At 43.4% G+C, this 20,222-nt stretch overlaps 1 protein-coding gene across 3 annotated transcripts in view; it reads left to right on the top strand.

The window, feature by feature from the left end:
* Positions 1 to 20,222, top strand: part of C2CD2 (C2 calcium dependent domain containing 2) — a 32,448-nt gene that overhangs the window by 4,557 nt on the left and 7,669 nt on the right. For 2 of the 3 annotated variants that reach the window (XM_041399894.1, XM_041399896.1), the window contains exons 3-11: positions 6,184 to 6,303; positions 6,625 to 6,726; positions 9,764 to 9,886; positions 10,169 to 10,289; positions 13,610 to 13,718; positions 15,754 to 15,815; positions 17,416 to 17,537; positions 18,314 to 18,485; positions 19,260 to 19,373. In XM_041399894.1, the coding sequence (XP_041255828.1) occupies positions 6,184 to 6,303; positions 6,625 to 6,726; positions 9,764 to 9,886; positions 10,169 to 10,289; positions 13,610 to 13,718; positions 15,754 to 15,815; positions 17,416 to 17,537; positions 18,314 to 18,485; positions 19,260 to 19,373 (1,045 nt within the window). The remainder of the gene's footprint in view (positions 1 to 6,183; positions 6,304 to 6,624; positions 6,727 to 9,763; positions 9,887 to 10,168; positions 10,290 to 13,609; positions 13,719 to 15,753; positions 15,816 to 17,415; positions 17,538 to 18,313; positions 18,486 to 19,259; positions 19,374 to 20,222) is intronic. The other variant, XM_041399895.1, reaches the window with a different exon arrangement.

The raw sequence follows: 20,222 nt of genomic DNA, 5'->3' as shown, positions 1-20,222 counted from the left end.
TCTGCTTCATACTCAAATGGAAAGGGGTTAAAATCCTTTCAGAGTGCCATTCCTTTAATGTCACTGCTGCACTCCTAACTGGGACCATTCCTGATGTTTATTTCTGATTATTTTTGGTGGAGTGAACTACCCCAACTGTGATGTACAGTTCCTGTTGTCTTTTAACTCCCCATTTTGCTTCAAAAGCCATGCCAGGCCTTTGCTGCTTTAATGACTGGGGTTTTTTTTACAAGCCTAGATGGAATTATAGCCCATGGAGATTTTTCTCCTTGGCTTTTTTTAGTTTTTGCACTAATATAATCCTTTCTTCTTAATATGTTTACTCTTCTTTCATGGTTCTTGCTGTCAGTAAATGTATTATGAAGGGATTATATTTCCTTCCAGCATTTGTTTAGCTTGCCTGCATAAGTTGCTCCTTAAATCTCCTTTTACAATACTGTCCTGTCTCCTGAGTCTCTCCTATGCACCCACTCTCAGCAGCAGCTCCAATTAAATCCATGTTTTTGAATTTGGTGGCCAAAGGGCCACACAGCCCTACAGGTAAGGTCTCACAATGCAAGAAGGCAGCTTCTTTTTGGCTCTGGAAGTACTTTCCTGAGGGGTTTTGGGCTCCAGTCTGCCTCTCCTGTGGCTGCTTCACGCTATGAGTGCCTTGCTGCATCAAGGTCTCTCTCCCTGTGGTGCTGTCCTGATAATAAACTATCCTTTTTGTGAGCAGGAGTTGTTAATTCTTACACACACTCTCTCTAGGTATTTGTGTTGCATTCCTCTCCTGTGTTTCAAGGTCTTTCAGCTTGCCTGTGTGAGGACCTAATCTTCCTTTATGTTGCTGCTTCCCAGCGTGCTTTTTTTGAGCATCACATTTTCTTTCAGGTGTTTCCTGAGGTGTTTTGGACTTGTAACTATGTGATAGGTTTGGTGCCTGAGAGAATCTTGGGTAACCTATTTCCAGCTTTCACCTCCCTGCTCACTGTACTGTCCTCTCCCTTTCAAACATCCCAATCCACCTTAATGGGGGAATGATGGAGTAAAAGCTTAATTGTTAGTGGGATGAGCCTACAGAAGTAAAGAAGACAACATTATGATCCAGCCTTCTTCAGAACTGAGTGCCTGGTCAGGGGAGGACATTGGGGTGGGGTTTGTTTGCTTCACTGGAGGTGATCCTGGGTTTGGCTCTGTCTTCCAGCTGCTGCTGCAGATGTGTGTGAGCCTCCTATAGGCTTGTGCTACATCTGCCAGCTTGGCACAGGGATCAGGGAAGCTTTAGCACCTTGAACTGTCTCTGCAAGTGAATTGCTGTCCAAGCTACCACAGCACAGACTGGCAAACCCCTCCTGGAGTTTTCTGTCTCCTCTTGGTCTCTGTGTCTTCCAGCTGTGCTGTGTCTCAGATGGTTTGGAAAGGCTTGCATGATAGTGAGGCCAAACTAGCAATTCTACTTCTGGTATTGATTTGTATTCTCCTTTCTGAAATATAAGTATTGCTTCCTGTCTTTGCACTGTTTGATGTTCATAGGTGGATTGAAAATCTTTCCTGTCCTGTCTCCTTGTACTCTGCTTGTTTATTTCATTCCCCATTTTTTCCACCTATTTGAATTTGAATGTGTTGGTCTCAAAGGAGTGGATAAATTCACATGTTCCATCAACTTCTGCTTTGTTTCTGTTGCTGACATGGAAACTCTCTCTCCTGCACTGAGTCCATCCCTCACCCTGCCTTCACCGTGGTGTTTATTACCATTTGGAAAACTGGTCTGAGGTTTTCACTGTATTTACAGGCAAATTCAGTTTGATACTGGCTCCTAAAAATCCACACCTGCCTGTGCCTGGGTTAGGCATTGCATTTGTCATCTCCCCTTCATTTGCCCTGGTCACTTTGTCAATTGTTTGGGTAAAGGAGTGGAGAAGAAGCTGGAAAAACCCCAGAAGAAATGAAAGAATTGGCTCTGGTAACCAAGGAGATCATGTAATTCTTCTAAACAGCTGAGTGCTAATGACTGTCAAAAGGCAGAAGTTTTTGACTTGAAAAATTTTCTTGTGGTGAGGTTTTAAGCCAAGCACACAAACTGTCTGTGTGGCCATTGACAAGATAAGTTTTCCATGCCAAAAAGAAGAGCCTTTTCATAGTAGAGCCCTGTGAGACAGATGGGAAACTGTGAGGGTCCTAAATCTTGCAGTGAGATCAAGGCAGCTTTCACTGTGTGGCTGCCTCAATGTTAATTCTGATTCTCTTGTGAAAATGTTAAATATTTGTGTTACTTACATACTACTGAGTAACCTCAAGTAACCTGCTGTTTCTGGAAGTAAATACCAAGTGCAGTAAAAAGAATTTCCTTCTAGAAAGCAAACAGAAAGGCAATCAAGGCCCGTACTGCTGGGGGTTTTACAAACACATGTGGTGTGGTCAGGGCTTGGGGAAGGTGAGGTGTTCTCCATCAGGGCTGTCAGAACTTCCCCCTGAAGTCACAGCCAGGGAGGAAACCTGCTGCTGCACTTGGGGAGGGAAGAGTAAAGAAAAGGGAACATGTAATGCACAAATTAATGGGGTGCCAGTGCCAAAACTGAAACCTCAAGGCAAGAGGGCACCATGTGTGAGGAGCAGGGGCACCATGGTGCTTCTTGAGATGAAGCAGCTTCTGCTGCTACTTCAGGAAGGGAAACTGAGATTTTGAAGCCTGTCCAGAGGAACTGCAAAGGGAAAAAGTCTGGATATAGAGGGGGAGGGCAAAGTGGGGGAAGGGTTTTAATAGCTGTGAGTACACGAGTTTGGATACTTGACTTTCTCAGAGAAATAGTCTGGCTTAAACTACAGTGCTTTTTCAGTCTCCTGTGTTCCTGTGGTTTCTTATCTGGAAGAGAATTGCTTTTAGGATAATTGTACTCAGAGTTTTACATATGTGTGCAGGTTGTGTCACAGCATCTGCAGCTCAGTGGAGCTGGGTGCCAGCATTTTGCATGTGGGCAACTGAGCCCAGCCAGGTCTGGGAGTTTTGGCCACTGCAGCTCATCCCATGATGAGGATGTCAGGTCAGGGATGAAGAGGAGAGGCTGGAAACAACAGGAATAACCCTGGCAGTGGGTGATTAAGTACCAGCTGTGCGTGGGGAGGGATAGCAGAGGACTGAGGAGGAGCAGGGACACAAAGGTACCTGAGGAAGGGCTGGGAACTCCTTCCATGGGAGATCCCCAAAGCACATGGAGAGAAGGGTGTTTGTTCCAAGGGAGGTGCTGGAGGCAGAAAATACCTTGATACTGCTTTCTTTGTGCTGCTACTTCACCTCACCCTATTTCTGCTGATTTAGGAGATGTGTCTTGCCCAGAGGTAGGATCACAAGAGGAGCTGGGGGGTGACCCCTCTGGGGGCTCAGAATCAGCTAATCCCAGTTGCTGTGCAGGGCTTGATTTTTGAAGAACAGTTTGTTAGAAAAGTGACAGGTTTTCTAGACTCTAAAACAAAGGGTTGATAACTGGGGATGTCTCTGGTAAGGGGAGTGGGAGAGAGAATGAGAAATATAAATGAAATTGAAGAACTCTCTTCCTATCAGTCCAGGCTCCTCTGTTTTCTTGTGAACACCTATCCTTCCTCTTTCTCCTCCTGCCAGCAAGAAAGGGCTGCTTTGCCTGGCCCTCCCTTCTCCAGCTCTTCGTCTGTGCAAAGAAAATGAATTTGAAGAAGCAGGCTGGAACAAGGAGGGGGAAAAGGAGCGCAGGAGGCTTCAGTGTTTTTCTTTGTGTTCCTGCCATGGGGGAAGTGGCCTACATATTTCTGCTTGGGTCTATCAAAATCACCTGCTGCACTTCTAAAGGAATGTCACTCAGCAAGGGAAGCAGCAGTTGCAGTCTCTTTAATCACCTTTTCACCACTTGTGGCAGCATCGGAGATGAAAACAAAGCCGCTTTCTCTTCAAATTCTAGCCCAGAATTCTGCTTCTCTCAGCATTCTGCCTGCATCATCCATCCTGCTCCCACAACAAAGGGGTTCACCTGACTTAAATACATATTATTTTCCATTTATAAACATGGAACCACTCCTTTTGATGATTGGATTAAAAATTGACAGGTGGCTGTATGTGAGTGCCACAATTTTTTTAGTAAAAGTGAGGGCAGAAGGGGAGTAGGGCTTAGTAGATGTCATTGGCAGAAAATAAATTAATCAAGGAGACTGAAAGTCTAAACTTCACTGGTCTGGCTTTGAAATGAATGGTAAAAATACACATAAAACACTGATTTAGCATCTCTTGACAAAATGCAGAAAGAAAAATGAAAGTTCTGCCACCTGCAGTGTGTGTTTCCATCCTTTACTTGGAATTAAACATGATTAAGAAGTAAGTGGCACATTCAGTTGCCAACTCTCTGGCCACACTTTTATTTCTTTTAAAAACATTAATCAACCACGTACCTGGCAACCTTGGCTCTTGGACATCCAGAAATTCCAGATGAATGGCTCTGCATTGCAGAGTGTACAGCAAGTCCAACTTGTTCTGAATGCATTGAACTTCTTATGGATGTGTGGAAAAAACCTGTATGGATGATAAAACACTGCATTTAGGATATGGAAGTGGCAGCAGTTTTTTGCATCAGACCTGTCCTTTTTCTTCCTTTTTCCTCAAAAAAGAGGGAAGAACCTTTTCCTTTTCAAAGTCTTTAAAGAGTCACTGTGTCAGTCTGAATGAAGGGAGAGATTCTGTGTTTCATCTCAGCTGCAAGTAAAACAAGCAGCTGGAAGCAGCTGGGCTCTTTGTTCTTGTTAGCTATTAAAAATCCTTTCTATTTTACCATAATACTGGGTGTTGGTGTTGTTTGTGTGGGATTAAGGTCACAAATCACTTCTGAAGGAATCTGCACTTTGGGAAAGGGGAGAGGTGAGGAAGACTCATTTGTCCACTTCTAAACTATAATTTGCAAAGATAGAACCTGAAAAGGCAAATCTTACTGCTTGTGGGTGTGGTTGGGATTTTTATTTGTCACATCCACCTCCCCACCCCCTGCTCCTTTGTAATTAAGTCTCTACCTTAATGGATGTACTCAAGCCCTTGATAAAGCCCTGGCCATCCTTAAAATGTACCCCAGAGAGCCCAGGGAGATGAAATGTATTTAAGGAGAGACTGATAAGGATCTTCCAGGAGTTACATGATTCCTCTCAAAGCTTTCAGCTTCAATTCCAGTGCCCGTAAGTGGAGCAGCAAGTGCACAAACACAATTTAATAGCGGCATGCAGAGTTTTTGTCAGACAAACCTTGCAGGGAATTATTTGTCTGTGCATTGCATTGACCTGGTTCCCTCTGCCTGAGTCAGTGGGGACAGTAACCACAGAGGGACAGTGACAAGCAGCTCTCCTCCACCAGCACATCTGTTTGCAAAACAAACATGCCTCTGCGGTGTGATTAATAATTTCTGACTTCCACCCCATGGGCTTTCCTGTGCTGCCAGGAACCCTCCAGGAATTTGTGCACACTCCAGGAATTTTGCATGGCAGCTCAGTTTGCAGAAGGGAGGGAGCAAAAACTGTCCACTGTTTACAAACTCAGTGTGATAACAAGTTAAATTACTGCTCCTAAAAGTGTACTGCAGTCAAGTGGCACTCAGACTTTTCCCAGACATTTGGCTTTGTCACCACATTTCAGGCTTTCTTGGTTTGGTCAAAGGTTTGAATAAATTCTTAAAGGCTCCTGCTCCTTCTTAGGCACTGAGAGCTGGAATTACTTAGACAGGATCTTCTGCTGTAGCAGCAGGTTTATTCCAAAGTTTCACATTTTCTTTAGTTTCACTAAACTAAAGATTGTGTGGTAAATCAGCTGCTGCTCAGAGCAGAAGAGGAAGAAGAACAAACATCTTTGCCCTCTTGGAGCTTTTAATACTCTATGTGTGAAATGGAAAGGAGCCCTTGTCAGGCAAGGAGTTACTTCTGAATTAGGTAAAAATACAAAAGAAATTTTGGGAAATGCCATAATTTTCAGGTATTAGATTTCATGTATGGATTTGAACAGTTGAACTATGTGCTTTTAGAAGAATTTGCAGAAGGAGGTGGGAACATGAATGAAATTGTCTAGAAATTTCCCACTTGTACAACTTAGCATAATTCTGCTAGTTTAAATTCCTTTCTTATTTGCTTTCTTGCCTTCACCAGACCTTCTGAAGACTGAGTTGTTTTTCCCTTCATTTCCTCTCATCCTTTTCTTTTCTCCAGGTGGTTTCTTGCAATGTTGTGGGGGATTCTGTGAAATTCCTCGTTGCTGTCTCAGCCCCGCCACCCGCGGCTGCCGAAGCTCAGTCGTGTTTTGTGAAGCTGTCCCCAGTCCACCTGCAGGTAAAGCCTTAAGTGCTGCTCTCTCTTCCTTTCCTTTTGTTTCCCCTCTGGGGCAAGTGGTAAATACAGAAATTAAGCTGCCTCTTCAGGAGACTGGTTAAATAACATGTTGGGTGGATTACTTGGATATCTTGAACAATTCCTTTGTTTGACTGATATCAAATCTCAAACAACTTCTGCCTCCTTAGAGTGTCACTTTAAAGTTACCTACTCAGAAACTGGTGTCATTCTTCCTGTGCTGAGCCTTAGCATGGAGATTGACCTACAATTTCCTTACAGCACACCACAACAACTCTCCAATAACTCTTTTCCTGTCCACAGCTTCAGCTCTATGTGAAAGACAAAGGAGAAGATGTCAAAGTTGAGTGGTTCCTCATTAACACTGATGAAATCAACTTTGAAATCCAGCCAGCAGTGCAGGAGGTCAGTCAGTTTTATTTGTTGTAGTGGTAGAGCAGATGAGTCTCCATCCCCTTGGTCCAAAATGTGGTGTAAAGCATCTCCCATGGATCATCTATCAAATCCCTACACCTCTGAAACCCAGCAACACCTCTCAAGATCACTGAAACAAGTCTGTATTTGACAGACAAATGACTTTGCAAACATCTTTCATCCAAATTCAAGGTGTGAAAAATGTCTGTTCCTAAATATCTTCTCTCAGAACACTTCTAAAATAACAAAAAAATCCCCAGTTGTAGTGGTATTTCCATCAAAGCAATTAAAACGTTCCTCCTTCCCTAATTGAAATCAGTTTTGAAGTCTGGCAGTGCATCAGAAACAGCTGTGAAAAATATAGTTATTTAAGGAAATGATGGATGATCTAAAAATATTTTGATGCTTTTGGAGTTGCACCTGATCTTTGTGTGTATGACACTGATTCATTGGGCCATTCCCTGCAAGAGTTCCATCTTGACTTGGATTCTCTTCTGCCTTTGACCCTTCACAGTTTTTATTTTTGGCACAAATGTGGTGATTTAACTGTTTCCTACAGCTGTGGGGGAAGACTTATTTGTGTTTTGTGAAGTTGTTTTTTTTGACTGAAGGCCTTGTTAAAAAATAATTTTATTGTAGAGCTGCTTCTAAAGACCTGTACTGAGAGAGCTACAATCATAATAATTTATTACCACAGCTTTTGTCTATAAAAATGTGACACTCATAACTAAAGACAGACAAGCCTTTTGAAGTGTGTTTTAATGTAGGTTTTACCATGCACACGCAGCATGTAAATGACCTTCATATGCTGGGGTGGCATGTTGATTATCCACATTTGAAGAGTCATTAACTATTAAATCCTTCCTGACAAACACAGATGACTCTGGTGCAGTCACTGGACTTCACAATCAGCTTTTTGCTGGGTGCCCAAGTCCAGCTTTGCAGAGTTGCACCTGTTCTGCTTTGCCTGCATGTTTAGAGTGAGCCTGTTAAGTTCTTTATTCATTGCAGGGCTTTATTTTCACTTTTGAAGTTTGTATTAGCACTTATGGAAGAGGAGAGGCAATAAACAAAGGGCTAAAGCCTGTGAGCAAGCTATACCTGAGAAATTGCTCCAGCTCCTAAACTTCAATGTCAGCTTTTGTGTCTTGTTTTCTTCCTCCTTCAGAAGCAATACTGTGTGTACAAATAAATACCTCTAATTACTTGTGATTATCTGCACGGTGGTTTTGACATCACACAAGCTGGGTGTAATAACCCATTTTCTCTTGGTAATGCCTGGGTAAACCTGAGTTGTGTTGGGCAACCTGGCTGACTGGTAGGGTTTGGATTTACACAATTTACATCATGTGCTGGTGTGCCCCAGGCTGGCTGTGGTGTACACCCCTAGCCCAAATCAAACCCAAAGTGAAACCTGTTGTCTTTATCATTTTGGGGTGGCAGTTAAGCCATTGTGGTTTGTCTTGTTGAGGGAGTTGTGGTGGAGAGTAACTTTCCAAAAAAAGGATGGCTAAGAATGAGCCAGAGCTGACAGGAGGCTCTTTAATCAATCTCCTTTCCAAATAACTATGGAAACAACAGCAAATACCTATGAATAGGAGTCCAGTGACTGAGGTTGCTGTTGTTACTGTTAAATAACAGATGTCACATTAGGCTGATGGCAAAGCAATTTTACAATTTGGGTAAGAGTAGGGGAGGGAAATTACCTCCAAAACAATGAAGACTAACCATAATTTATCTGCTTATTTAAGTGACTTAAGTAATGAAATTGCTGTTACTGAGGCTTTAAAAAGCCTAATTTACTATGATCTTTATTAAAGTGAATGAGTATTACCTGTTTCCTTGGTGGTTATTTGAGGGCACAGGGTGTAAATGCAGCAGATTTTTGTGGGACTGGCCAATGCTGTTGTATGTTTTGAACATGTCATCAAAGGCCAGTTAGGTCAGAAGGCAGTGCAACAGGATTTCTGTTCACAGCATTCCTGGGATTTTTTGTGAAACACCCTGAATGTTTCTGTAACCCCTGGGTAGCTGGGAAAGGCTGTTACTGCCAGTCTCTTTGACATGTCATGCAAACTGCACATCAGTGAAGTCTCTCAGTGTGGTATCAGATGAAAAAAGATGGATGGGTCCGCTGTTTTTAGGTCAGATCTTTGTCTCCTACTTCAGTCTTTCCTTTAGAAAAGAAACCTCAGTGAGATTTCAGAGCTGTTGTGTTTCAGACCGTCCTTTCTGGGACAGCTTGATTTTAAAATCTGTGCCCTGTAGGTACCTGAGCAGACAGAAATTCCTGAGGAGCCTGCTGTGAAAAGCAGGCATTCTCCAGGAGCACAGGCAGGGCAGGGGCAGTTTAGTCCCTTCATACACCTTAGAATTAATCATGTGAAGCTCCATGTGTGTGCACAAAATCTGTGGTGTGTTCTGACCCCTCAGAGGTTGTGGTGCTAAGCACAGATGGCCATGAGACTTTTTTATGGGCAAACTACAACTCAGTGTCCCAGAGCAGCACGGCTCTGTCCATATACTGCACTTTTCAGCAAGGCTGAAGACCTCCAGGAGATGCTATAATAATTTTTTCAGTGCAGCACAGGATTAGTTTCTTCTCAGCTGCTGCAAGCTGGCATAACTCCCATTAAATCAGTGGAACGCTGCAGATCTGCTTATCTGATGACCTGATCTGCTCTCTCAGGGGAGGACAAAGCAGTGCAGAATCTTTAAAACACCATCATAAGATAAAAACTGTTAAAGAAACTTCTGGTTTTGTGGCTAACAGCTGTGTCTTCCTAACTCTCAGAACAGCATGAGTTTTTCAGTGTTTAATTCTAGCTTTCCTTTAAAGCATAACGGAGCAATTTAAGTAATTCTTTTCATTATCTGTTGTTAAATTCTGTTGTTGGCAACAGAAACCATGTGTCTCTCTCTGACAGAGCTGATGTTAGATGACTTTGGTGGTTTAGATAAATACCAAATTGATTTTTACTCAACTTCTTCTGAGTTTTGAGAAGCCTGGTTGTTTGTTTCCTCATAGGGACAGACAGCAGGGACATGTGCAATATCTGAAACACTCATAGATGTCTTGAAGGACCTCTTCAGCTCAGCTTCTCCATCTGTAGAGTTGAGTGTGAGGCCTGCAGATCCAAAGGAGGTTCAGGTAAGGCTCATTCCTTCCAAAATCTTTTGAGAAGTGTCCTTCATGCTTTTATTACATATTCATGACTCACAGCTGAGTAAATTTGAGAGTGTTCAGTGACAAGAGCTGGGACACACGTTTAGAACAGCACAGCCCGTGGCAGTGGAGGCTTTGTGGCCCCACCTCCCGCGTGGCTTTGTTGGTGTTCCAGCCCAGCTCACCTCTGCTTCCCTGTGCCAGCATGGCACCAGGCTTTGGTGCTGGCATCTGCACAGTGCCCCTTGTCCTGGTTGCCTTTTGCAGAATGTACAGAACACGAGCCTTCTCCCTCAGGGCACGAGTCCTCCCAAGCCTCCGAGGGCTCACGACCTGAAGCTGCTGGTGAGGAACATCGCGGTGAAGCCGAGCGATCTCCGTGCTGCAGGTACCACACCCCAGGGCTGCTGCTGCACTTCAGGCAGCCCTGGGTTGGGTTTTCTTACTGTCCTTTCAGCTGAGGTAATGTGGAAGTTGTGGGTTACAGCCTGCTCTCCAAAGAAATTTCTGTATTCTGAAGAAGATTTCATGGAATCACAGAACGGTTTGGGTTGGAAGGGACCTTAAAGCTCATTTCATTCCACCCCCTGCCATGGGCAGGGACACCTTCCACTGTCCCAGCTTGCTCAAAGCCCCATCCAGCCTGGCCTTGAACATTCCCAGGGACTGGGCAGCCACAGCTTCTCTAGGCAACCTGTGCCACTGCTGACTTAATGTATATTTTGGTTTATCTGAGTATTTAAGCATCTTGTTCTTCTTGTACAGAAATCCATCATTGCTGAAAACAGATTGAAATGACCACATGTATATAAAGCTGGCTGATTATTTTCTGGCTTTCAGTTTTAATTTCTAAAAAGTTCTCACTTTGGCTGTACCCAAGATGAGGGGCTCAAATCCAGCTCTCCATTAGCTGCTGGCAATCAATTGGCTTGATTCAATGTTACCTTATTTTTCTTTCTTCAGAGTGATTTGCAGATATATCTCAAACTCTCCTCCTGTATTAGAAGCTCCTGAAAGGTATTTTTTTGTTGTTGTCAGGGATATTTTCCCCTGATGAAGTACCTCTGCAGGTAAAGAAGGAAGGTGCCTCTTGCAAGTGGAGAATGAAGCCAAGAAAGAGGAAACTGCCTGGTGTAGTTAGTGTTGGGTTTGGAAAGCAGCACCAGGCCTGTCTTGCAAGGCTCAGACTTGTCCAAGTGCAGATTGAGGCACAGCTCAGATTCTCTCAGCAGAAATACACATTGGAGGCTCTGTTTAGTTTGTGGCCATTAAACAATTCCATAACAGGATTTTAATGGAAGCTTGTGGCTGCTAAATTAGGCAAGGCAGTAGTTTTAGATAAATATATCCTGCTTGCTGTTCTCCTTTTTTTTCAGTTAGAGGTAATAGGTTTCTGCCCTAGAGTCTTGTGTAATGCTGCTTCACTCATCCTGGTTGGAAGTGATCTCCCTAAAAATCTCTGCAGAGCTTTTTTCTTTTTTTATAAAAAAGACCAAATTATTTTTAAAGCAGTTCTGGAACTCTTGGCTGTAAATGTCCTTTATCAATAAAATATGCTGGCAACTGCAACCCAGTTGAGTGGAAAGTGTCCCAGCCCACAGCACGGGGTTTGGAATGAAATGAGCTTTAAGGTCCCTTCCAACCCAAACCATTCTATGATTTATTATTACTCTACAATTTTGTAGTGCAGACTAAACTTTCCAAAAGATTGGGTCATTTTGCCTCGCTTTAGAAGTCGTGAGATGAGATGAGATGAGATGAGATGAGATGAGATGAGATGAGATGAGATGAGATATCTTTGTGTGCATACAGTGCTTAGAACAGAAGATTCACCTTCTGAAAATCACTGCACCTTCCCAAAAAACAAGAGGAAAAAGAGACAATTCATGTGCTCTGCTCTGGGAACACAGCTGTTGGGAGGCAAAATCCCCATTTGCCATTCTGACAGGAGATGGAGGGAATTTTGCTGGTTCCCCAGCAGCTCCTGAAGTGTAAACATTTGGAGCTGAGGATGAGAAATAAAGCTTCATACTGGGGTTTAACTGGTACACTTGAAATGCAGTGAGAATCCTGCACAGCTGGAAAGGTGCTGGCTTCTGGACATAACTTGCTGACTTTTAATTAATATTCCCTTCCCTAACATATAATGAATAATGAATTATCCTGTGGGAACCCAGGCTCCATGGGACTGTGCAGTATTTCAGGCACAGGGGGCTGGGGAGGGGCACCTTGTCCATGCTGATGAAACCATGGAGGACTGATGGATGCTGACAGGGTTTACAGGAGCTCTGGCTCTCCTGTAGATATCTTAGTTCAGCTGGTGAGTAGCCAGTAGCAGAACTCTGGTCCCTGTTTTTATCTCCTTAGTTTGTGTATGTAAACAAAGGTCACCCTAGATTTTGTGCTACGTGCTCTACAGGGAATCACTTAGGGCAAAAGTGATTTCTGCTGGTGAGGAAAAAGCAGTTAATTGTTTACATCAAGGCAGAAAAGCTGCAGTGTGGCTCAGGTGTAGTTCCAGGCAGGGCTGTGCAGGGTCCCTGCCGCAGGGCAGAAAAGCTGCAGTAGCCTGTTGGGTACAGCTGGTTTGTGGCTCAGGTGTAGTTCCAGGCAGGGCTGTGCAGGGTCCCTGCCCTGGGCTGGGGACGTGGCAGCAGGACCAGGCTCAGAGACACTTTCTGGGGGAGCAGAAGCCAGCCCAGGTCCATGAGCTCAGGCTCAGCCCCTGTGAAAGCAGCTCAGCTGCTTACTCTGGGGTCAGCTCGGATCCCAAATAAGCTGTGTGTACACAGTGCTTTGTCTCCTCTAATCACCTTGCCGAGCCCAGGCTGCCTCTGTGCCTGAGGTAGGGCTGATCCCAGAGCATCCCCAGAGAACAACTGAGGGCTGCTCATAGCAAATGCAAACCCAGATTCTTCTGGAGAACTGCGGGCAGCATCTTTTGTTTGCTTCGCACACAGTCAGTACTGAGCTTTTTGTTGCTTTCCTTGATGTGTTGCAAGTCTGGGCTTAAATTATTTCTGATGCTGTGAAAGCCATATTAAAGAAACTGTTTTAAGAGGAACACATCAGGCAAACTATTTCCCCTTGGAGCAGCAGTAGAACTACTCTTAATATGCCAATTTGCAACACTGTCAAATTCCGAGATCAAGGTAGAGATAAGTCTGCAGCAGTGCTTTAAAACTTGTTAAAAACCACAGTGCACAAACCGCTGTGAATTAGCACTGCTGTCATCAGTCACTTGCCAGCAGAAAAAGCTTATTTTCATGTCCAGATAAACCACTGTGACTGTGGCCAGGAGGAACTTAGGAAACTTCAGGGTTTTTTAAGCAGCTTGGAAACAACTTTACTCCCTGCCCACCTCACACCCACAACATCACCTGCTCACTCTTTGTCTCCCCATCTTTCTGGATCGTTCTTTGCCTGCGTTTTGTTGCTTCATGGCAGGATTTAAATGGGGCTGTCATGTTTCACAGTGTGTAGGGTAGTTCATAAGACAGCAGTGATGCAATGGTGACCTTTGCCGTGAATGTCCTGGGTGTACAAACCAAGGGAAGGCATTTATTCTGTGGGAGGGTGAGAAAGTGTCTGCAGAAGTCTGTTCAGAAGTGCAGTGTGCAAGGAAAGGGGTTTTTTTTTTTTTGCAGTAAGTGGCCTCTTGGTGACAGAGCATTAATAACTGGCTGCTGATTTTTCTTTCCCTTATAGGCAGCACAGACCTTGTGTGTATAGTTCAGTTGAATGACCCTATGCAGAAGTTTTCCAGCTCTGTAGCCAAAAATGCTGCACATCCCTTTTGGAAGGAAGAGTTTATCTTGTAAGTAACTTACCTACTGAGAATACTTTTACACTAAAGCACCTTTTTTTCCTTGAACTGTGTGAGAGACGAGTGGCATTTTGAAATAGGTCCATCTTGGACTTTCTCTGTGTGGCCTCAGAGAAATCTGGAGCTGGTGGGGACTTCAGGAGATCTAATTACCCTCTGCATGGATATGAGATACAGGTCTCTAGGTGTCCATGGCAGAGACATGATTCTAGTAAATGACAGCAGTCACAGGCATAATAAATCACCTCATGCTTTCCTACAGTGCCAGAAAAGAAGTGTTAGCACTTCTTTTAGGTCGCAAAGGTTTAGCTGCCTAAAAGCTAGCAAGATTTTGCTAGGTCTTACTACGTTTTGTTAGCAAGGTTTTGAGGTCACTTTACTGTGAAAACTGCATTTGAAGGAATCTAATGTTTTTTCATTCACTCCCCTGAGTGGGAAAAACAAATGTGCAAATACAATTGAGCATCTAAAAGAATGGTGGCCATGATTAAAAAGGGAGTGTAAAACTTAGCTAGATTTTCTTTCTCCTGTAGAACAAAAAAAGGGACTTTCAGGCAGCCTACACAGTATTCTGTGATTCACACAGCTGTAATAAATAAGGTCAGAAGTGAACAGTTCTAAAACTATTTTTATTTTCACTTTCTAACAGCAGAGCAAAAATGGCTTCTGAGGTGCATGAGTTTAGGAAAGGAGGGACTCAGGGATGAACTTTGTTTTCTGAAGTATCACAAAGTGCTTCAGCCAGTGGGTCTGTGATTCACTTCAGCCATCTGTTGGTGGAACAGCACCCCTGCTCAGGGCTGCAGAGCAGACAAGTTCCCAGCAGTTTGGGACAGGAAGTTTGTAAGAATAATACCCTTTTCCAACTGAAATAGCTGAGAGAGGGCAGGCAGGATGTGATTAACTTGGCTGGAATTTGGCCTTGACACTAGGAATAATGCTGGGGTTTCCACACTGCTTTTCAGAAGTACATGAGGTAAGCCTGGGGGCTTTTACAGATAAATGATTAGGATTTTGGCAGGGGTTTTTGAACTTCTTTCAAGTTCCCACACACAAACCTCTGCACTTTTCTTTCTTCAGAGCCAAAAATATCCTCCACTCTGAACACCACTGGACTGACCACCATGCCAGACTCTGCTTTAGCTTCATGGTAGAGCAGCAGTAGTGCCACCAAGGTGCTACTTTCCAAGTTTTGGGGTGCAGGAAGTGTGGGAATGGCAGGGAAAAACTTAAAATCTGCAGCATAGATAATGTGCCATAGCATCTAATGGAGGTGGGGTGTCTGCAGCCAGGATCACACCATCCTGAAACAGGGACATGGCAAAATGAAATACATGTTTGCATGCCCTGAGGGTTTCTGGCAGAATGTGCCTGCTGAGAAGGGTGCAAAATAAAGTTTTACTGCAGGGTTCCTCAGCAGGCACCCAGTTTGCTCCACTGTGTCAGTCAGAGGAAAAGTTTTGTATCTGTTGTCTAGTCCATCTTAGGAAGTACCACATGGGTAATTCTGAGAATAGTTCACCTGGGTTTTGTCACACAGAAACACCTCTTGTTGGCTTGCAGCATCCTTGAGTCTTGTTTTGGAAAAGTGATACTGACTCTTGTCATTTAAAGCTGTAACTACTTTTGTTTTCTGGCATGTATCCTGTTGTAGACAGGGATGTTGATTGAGCCTGTTCCAGCATCCTGACTTACAAATTTGATCCTGCCAGGAGAAAGAAAGCTTTTTGGTGTTGTGGTGTAGCAGTCAGACCAGGAACCATCTTCAGCTTGGAGGGCAGTGTTTGTCAGCTCCTGGGAAGAAGAAAATCCTCTGAAATTCAACAAATTGAACCTGTGCAAAAGGGGAGGAGGCACCCAGGCCATGGTTTTTTACTGTGATCCCTTCAGTCACTCTTACCCACCTGCAAGGTGCAGTGTTTGGCTTGGAGGGGGCTGAGAAAAGCTGGGGAAAGGGGAAAACCTGCATGGGAAGGAAAATCTGCTTGGGCTGCAAAGACCTAACTTGGTTTTGTTTCCTTCACAGTGAACTAAGTGCCAAATCAAAAGTGTTGCAACTGCAAATAGTAGAAGATGGAAAGTTGGATAGTAAGTATTTAAGACTGAGCTATTTTGCATGATCAGCATGTGAGCTTTGCTGAGTGTTGGCAGAAGTCCCCTTTTATTTCTGGGTGGCCACAGAGACTGTGAGATCTGTCAGAACTCATGGGTGGAAGGAAAATACACTGACCAGGTGCCTGGGTTAAGGTTAACAGAGAATATTTGAGTTTCTTTCTCAACATAGTAAACATACTGACTCTCCCAGGTGCTGATATCCTGTATTTTTCCATCTTTTAAACACCTAACAGATCCACTGTGACCCTTTCTGGTTTCAAGTTAAGCTTTTGAGTTTTTTCTGTGGCTGAAGGGGAATCATGGGGGTTAACTGTAAATCCTTCCTTTTCAAGTCCCAGAGAGTGCCTTACAGTTCAGGTATGAAAATCACAATCAGGTGTAAAACACTCCTAGTCTGATTACATTGGATTAAATATAAAACAGGGGTGCTCAAACATTTTTACAACTCAATTCTGTTGTTTCAGAATTATTTTTACTAATCTAGATATACAAAATTGTGCAATACCTTGTTTATGATGCATAATTATTGGAGGGATTGGAAAGTCAAAAGCTTTAAAAAATTTCTGATGTTGATGCTATTTTTTATTTTTAAAAGAATACGTATGTGGAGTCAGCAAACTAATGTTTTTCTTGGACAAAATGTAGTCTTAACTGTACCTAAGCATCTTTAGTCCTTCAGATAACACCAGGAATGTTCTGCATTCTAACTTTCAGCCTGGTTTCCTGAAGAAAAAGGTCCCAGTGGATTGCACTGACAATTCTCTTCCTCCCCCTCTTCCCCTCCCTACTTGCTGAGCTGTTCTTCTCCAAAACACTTCAGTAGAAGACTCAAAGTAAATTAATGAGCAGAGTGCTGAGTTATGTGAATACAGTGTAGATCCCTACTTGTATAATGCAGGTATAGCAAGAGTTTATTACACCTGTTCAAATTGTAAGTGTTTGAGAAAATTGTTTAATACAAATTCTCAGCACATGTTCTGTGGTAACCTGACCCCAAAAGGCCAGTGAAGTGTAGGTATTTATTGTTTTTAAACATTCTGCTTTGCACGGAAAAATAGGATTTCATCTCTGAAATCATGCTGTACCTTGGCTAATAATTTGTTGTGGTCTAGTGGAGCTGATAAAGTCAGGGGAGGAACAAGAGAATTGCTGAAGTCTTACTAAAGTTCAAATTAAACACTATTTTTGTGATATACCAATTAACCAGGACTCCAGATTGCCCTCTGAAATGAAAGATGCAGAAACTGGTTATGGAGATTGTCCAAGGACCTAACAGTTGTTTCCTTTTTCCCCTAGACATTCTGCATATAAAGGGGAAAATTACGGCCAGAAACAACAGTAAATAAGTAATATTTCGTGGTTCCATTCTTTCCTCTTTCACAGTATTAGCCCAGGCTGAGGAATAGTCATAAAATGACAAAAAAGCTGTAAAATGCCACTTCTCTTCCCCGTGGTGTAGAACCAGTTACTGCGATTTTTTCGCCTGAATTTTTCTCCTCCCTTCCTATATTCTCTCCCTTACACGTCCTGGCAGCTTAGATCTGGGCTGACCTTGCTGATTTTGTCCTTGCAGGTCCTTTATCCGGGCAGGTGACTGTCCCTCTGGACCTGTTCAGGAAGCAGCCCTGTGGCCAGCACAGCTTTGCACTGAGCAGCTCGGAGCCAGGGCCCGGGCTGGGCTCTGTCACTGCAGAGGTACTGCTGGCCCTGGGGCTTTGGGGGGCTTCTGTTCCTTCAGGAACTGCTTGGCCTTGTGGCTGAGTCAGAGCAGCCTGTTCTGGTGGCAGGGTGTTTGTGTCTTAAGGGATTTTGGAAGGAATTGAGAGATGGGGTCTCTGAGTTGTTTTGGATGGTGGGGTTTATTTTTCTTGTCTTCTGCATAGACAGGAAGATGTGTTTGGCTCACATCTTTACTGCATGGTTCAGAAGGTCACAAGACCTCTACTTACAAGACCTTTTAAGGATTTTTTGACCAATAAAACACTGCCAACAAGGATATTTATGTTTTTGACCCAGTCCTTAAATATTTTGTCTTATGGACTCACGCTACAGTGTGAGCTTTCTTAGCCAATTCTGTTATGAGACACAAACCTACAGTGCTGCATTCTAAACGTCTTGTTTACCTTTGTAGCTACTTTTATTTTTTCTATATCTTAAACTCTAAAACTCTAAACTTTCCTCTTCTTAACTTAATTTGTCTCTGCTTTAAACTACAAATCCACATTCTCCCTTCCAGCACCTCAGTTTGGGAACCTTTTCCAAGGCCTCAGATCAAATCCTGGGTTTAATTCTAAGCTTTGGTTTCCAGGCCCAAAGTTCTGAAAGTTCCCTGCATTTCAGATTCCAGCAGTGTCTCGTTGAAAGAATTAACTCTTGAATTTGGCTCAGCAAAACCTAAAAGGAGTACCAGCTAGAAACAGAGTCCTTCCTGCCTGACTGTGCTTCTGAGGTGGTGTTTTTTGTCTCCTTAGTTCTCTTTTATAGAGCCCAGTGAGCTGAAGGCAAGGCAGGTCTCCTCTCCAGTGCTGGCCACCAAGATCGAGAAGGACCGCACGGTGATGCCCTGTGGGACTGTGGTCACCACTGTCACTGCTGTGAGAACCAAACCTCGTCTGGAGGGGAGATCCTCCCCCCTGAGCACAGGTCAGCTTCTCCACACCTTCCTGTGTTCCTCCATGGGCACCAGGAGAAGCACTGGGGACTGGGATGTCAGGGAAGCACCAGTTCCAGAGTTCTCTGATGTGTTGGGGTGGGGTTGTTGTTCGTATTCTCCAGAATTAGAATTGTAATTTTCACCAAAACTTGTTTCTTACAAGAGAAGCAGTTAATTTTTTTTTTTCATTCTGTAAATCTTCACCATGGTGTGATAATGTAGAAGGGCTGGATTTTGGAGGATGGTTTTTCACGTGGCAAATATATCAGAGGTTTGCAGATAACAAACCATCCTGTGCCTTCTAACCCTGATCTGCTTTAGCATCTCTGATGAAGCTTGGTGTTACCTGGTGACAGAATACTTTTCAGCATGTCCTCCAGGAGCAGATTTTCCAGTTTTTCTTGGGAAAATTGTAGAAGTACAACCTGTGAACAGTCTTCGTGTGAAGCATCACAAGGATCTGTGTTCTTTCAAGTTGTTAAGGCAAATCTTTTATTTAAGTGGGTGTTGTCTAATGTGTTACAGTAGAATGTTTAAAAACATTCTTCAGTGTTTTAAACATTTAAAAATTTAAAAAAAAATTCTCACACTTCACTGGCCTTTTAGGGTCAGGTTTACCAGAGAACATATGTTGAGAATTTCTGGTAAACAATTTTCTCAAGCACGATTTGAACAGGCATAACTGTTCAGGTTATAATAAATTATTATTAACACGATGAAAAATGTCTTGACCAGTTCAAATAACCAAAACACTTGGTCCTCAGATTCTCCTGTGAAAACTCCAGTTAAAGTAAAGGTGACTGAAAAGGATTTCATTGTTGAAGCCCTCCATTCTCATGGTGCTCCAGTCAGCAAAACTTTATCATCTTCAGATACAGGTAATAAAAATGTTTGGTGCTGCTAAGCAGAACATTTCTCTGGTCTGCACATGGAATTAATGTGATCCTGTTAAAATGACAGCCAGCCCATGTGGCTGCTGCCTGTCAGCAGCACTAGGGTGTTTTTGTTAAAAAGCACTGTGGTTTGGGGTATGGCAGCCTTGAAATAAAAATCTGGTTTTAATTGGCAATTTAAATTACTGGTTTTGAATAAATAACAATGAGCTGTGGTTTGGAGAGGGGAGGAGGCTGCAGAGAAGCCAAAAGTAAGTCTGTTCTCTTACTTTTGAATGAAAGATGCCTCCTTTTATAAAGGCGTGGAGGATGCTGCACTAAATTAAAACCCTGTGACATGCACCTCTAAATCCCCTGTGTCTGAAGAGAAGGCAGAGGCTAGATTGAAGACTCAACTCTTTTCCTAGCCCTGCCACTGAGCTTTTTTGGCCTTGCTGTGCCCATTTGTCCACCTTCCTAAGCCACCTGGATACAGCTGAAATTCCTCCAGAGTGTCATGGAGACATTGATATAATTATACATTCACTTTGAATTGTATATGAACCTGATTTTGTCTCTGGGGAATTTACCTTTTCAAGTTGCAGCTCTAAATCTTGAGCACATTTTTCAGTCCTGTGTGTGGTCACCACTGAACCTTTCAGTGGCTCTGTGGGCAGGAGCAGTGACAGCTGTGACCCAGTGTGGCTGCCAGTGGCTCCTGCTGTGGAGTTCACTTGGCTTTGTACAGATCTGAGTGGGGAATGGACAGCCTGGAGATGATCTGGGCTGCTCCTGGCACAGTCAGGAGCTTTCTGAGAGACAGAAATGTATTGGCCAACAAATGTGGGGAAGGGC

Source organism: Onychostruthus taczanowskii, unplaced genomic scaffold (assembly GCF_017590055.1).
Source record: "Onychostruthus taczanowskii isolate IOZ18803 unplaced genomic scaffold, ASM1759005v1 scaffold17, whole genome shotgun sequence".
Taxonomy (NCBI): Eukaryota; Metazoa; Chordata; class Aves; order Passeriformes; family Passeridae; genus Onychostruthus; species Onychostruthus taczanowskii.
The sequence above is the reverse complement of the archived record's forward strand: the minus strand, read 5'-3'. Positions and strand labels throughout refer to the sequence as shown.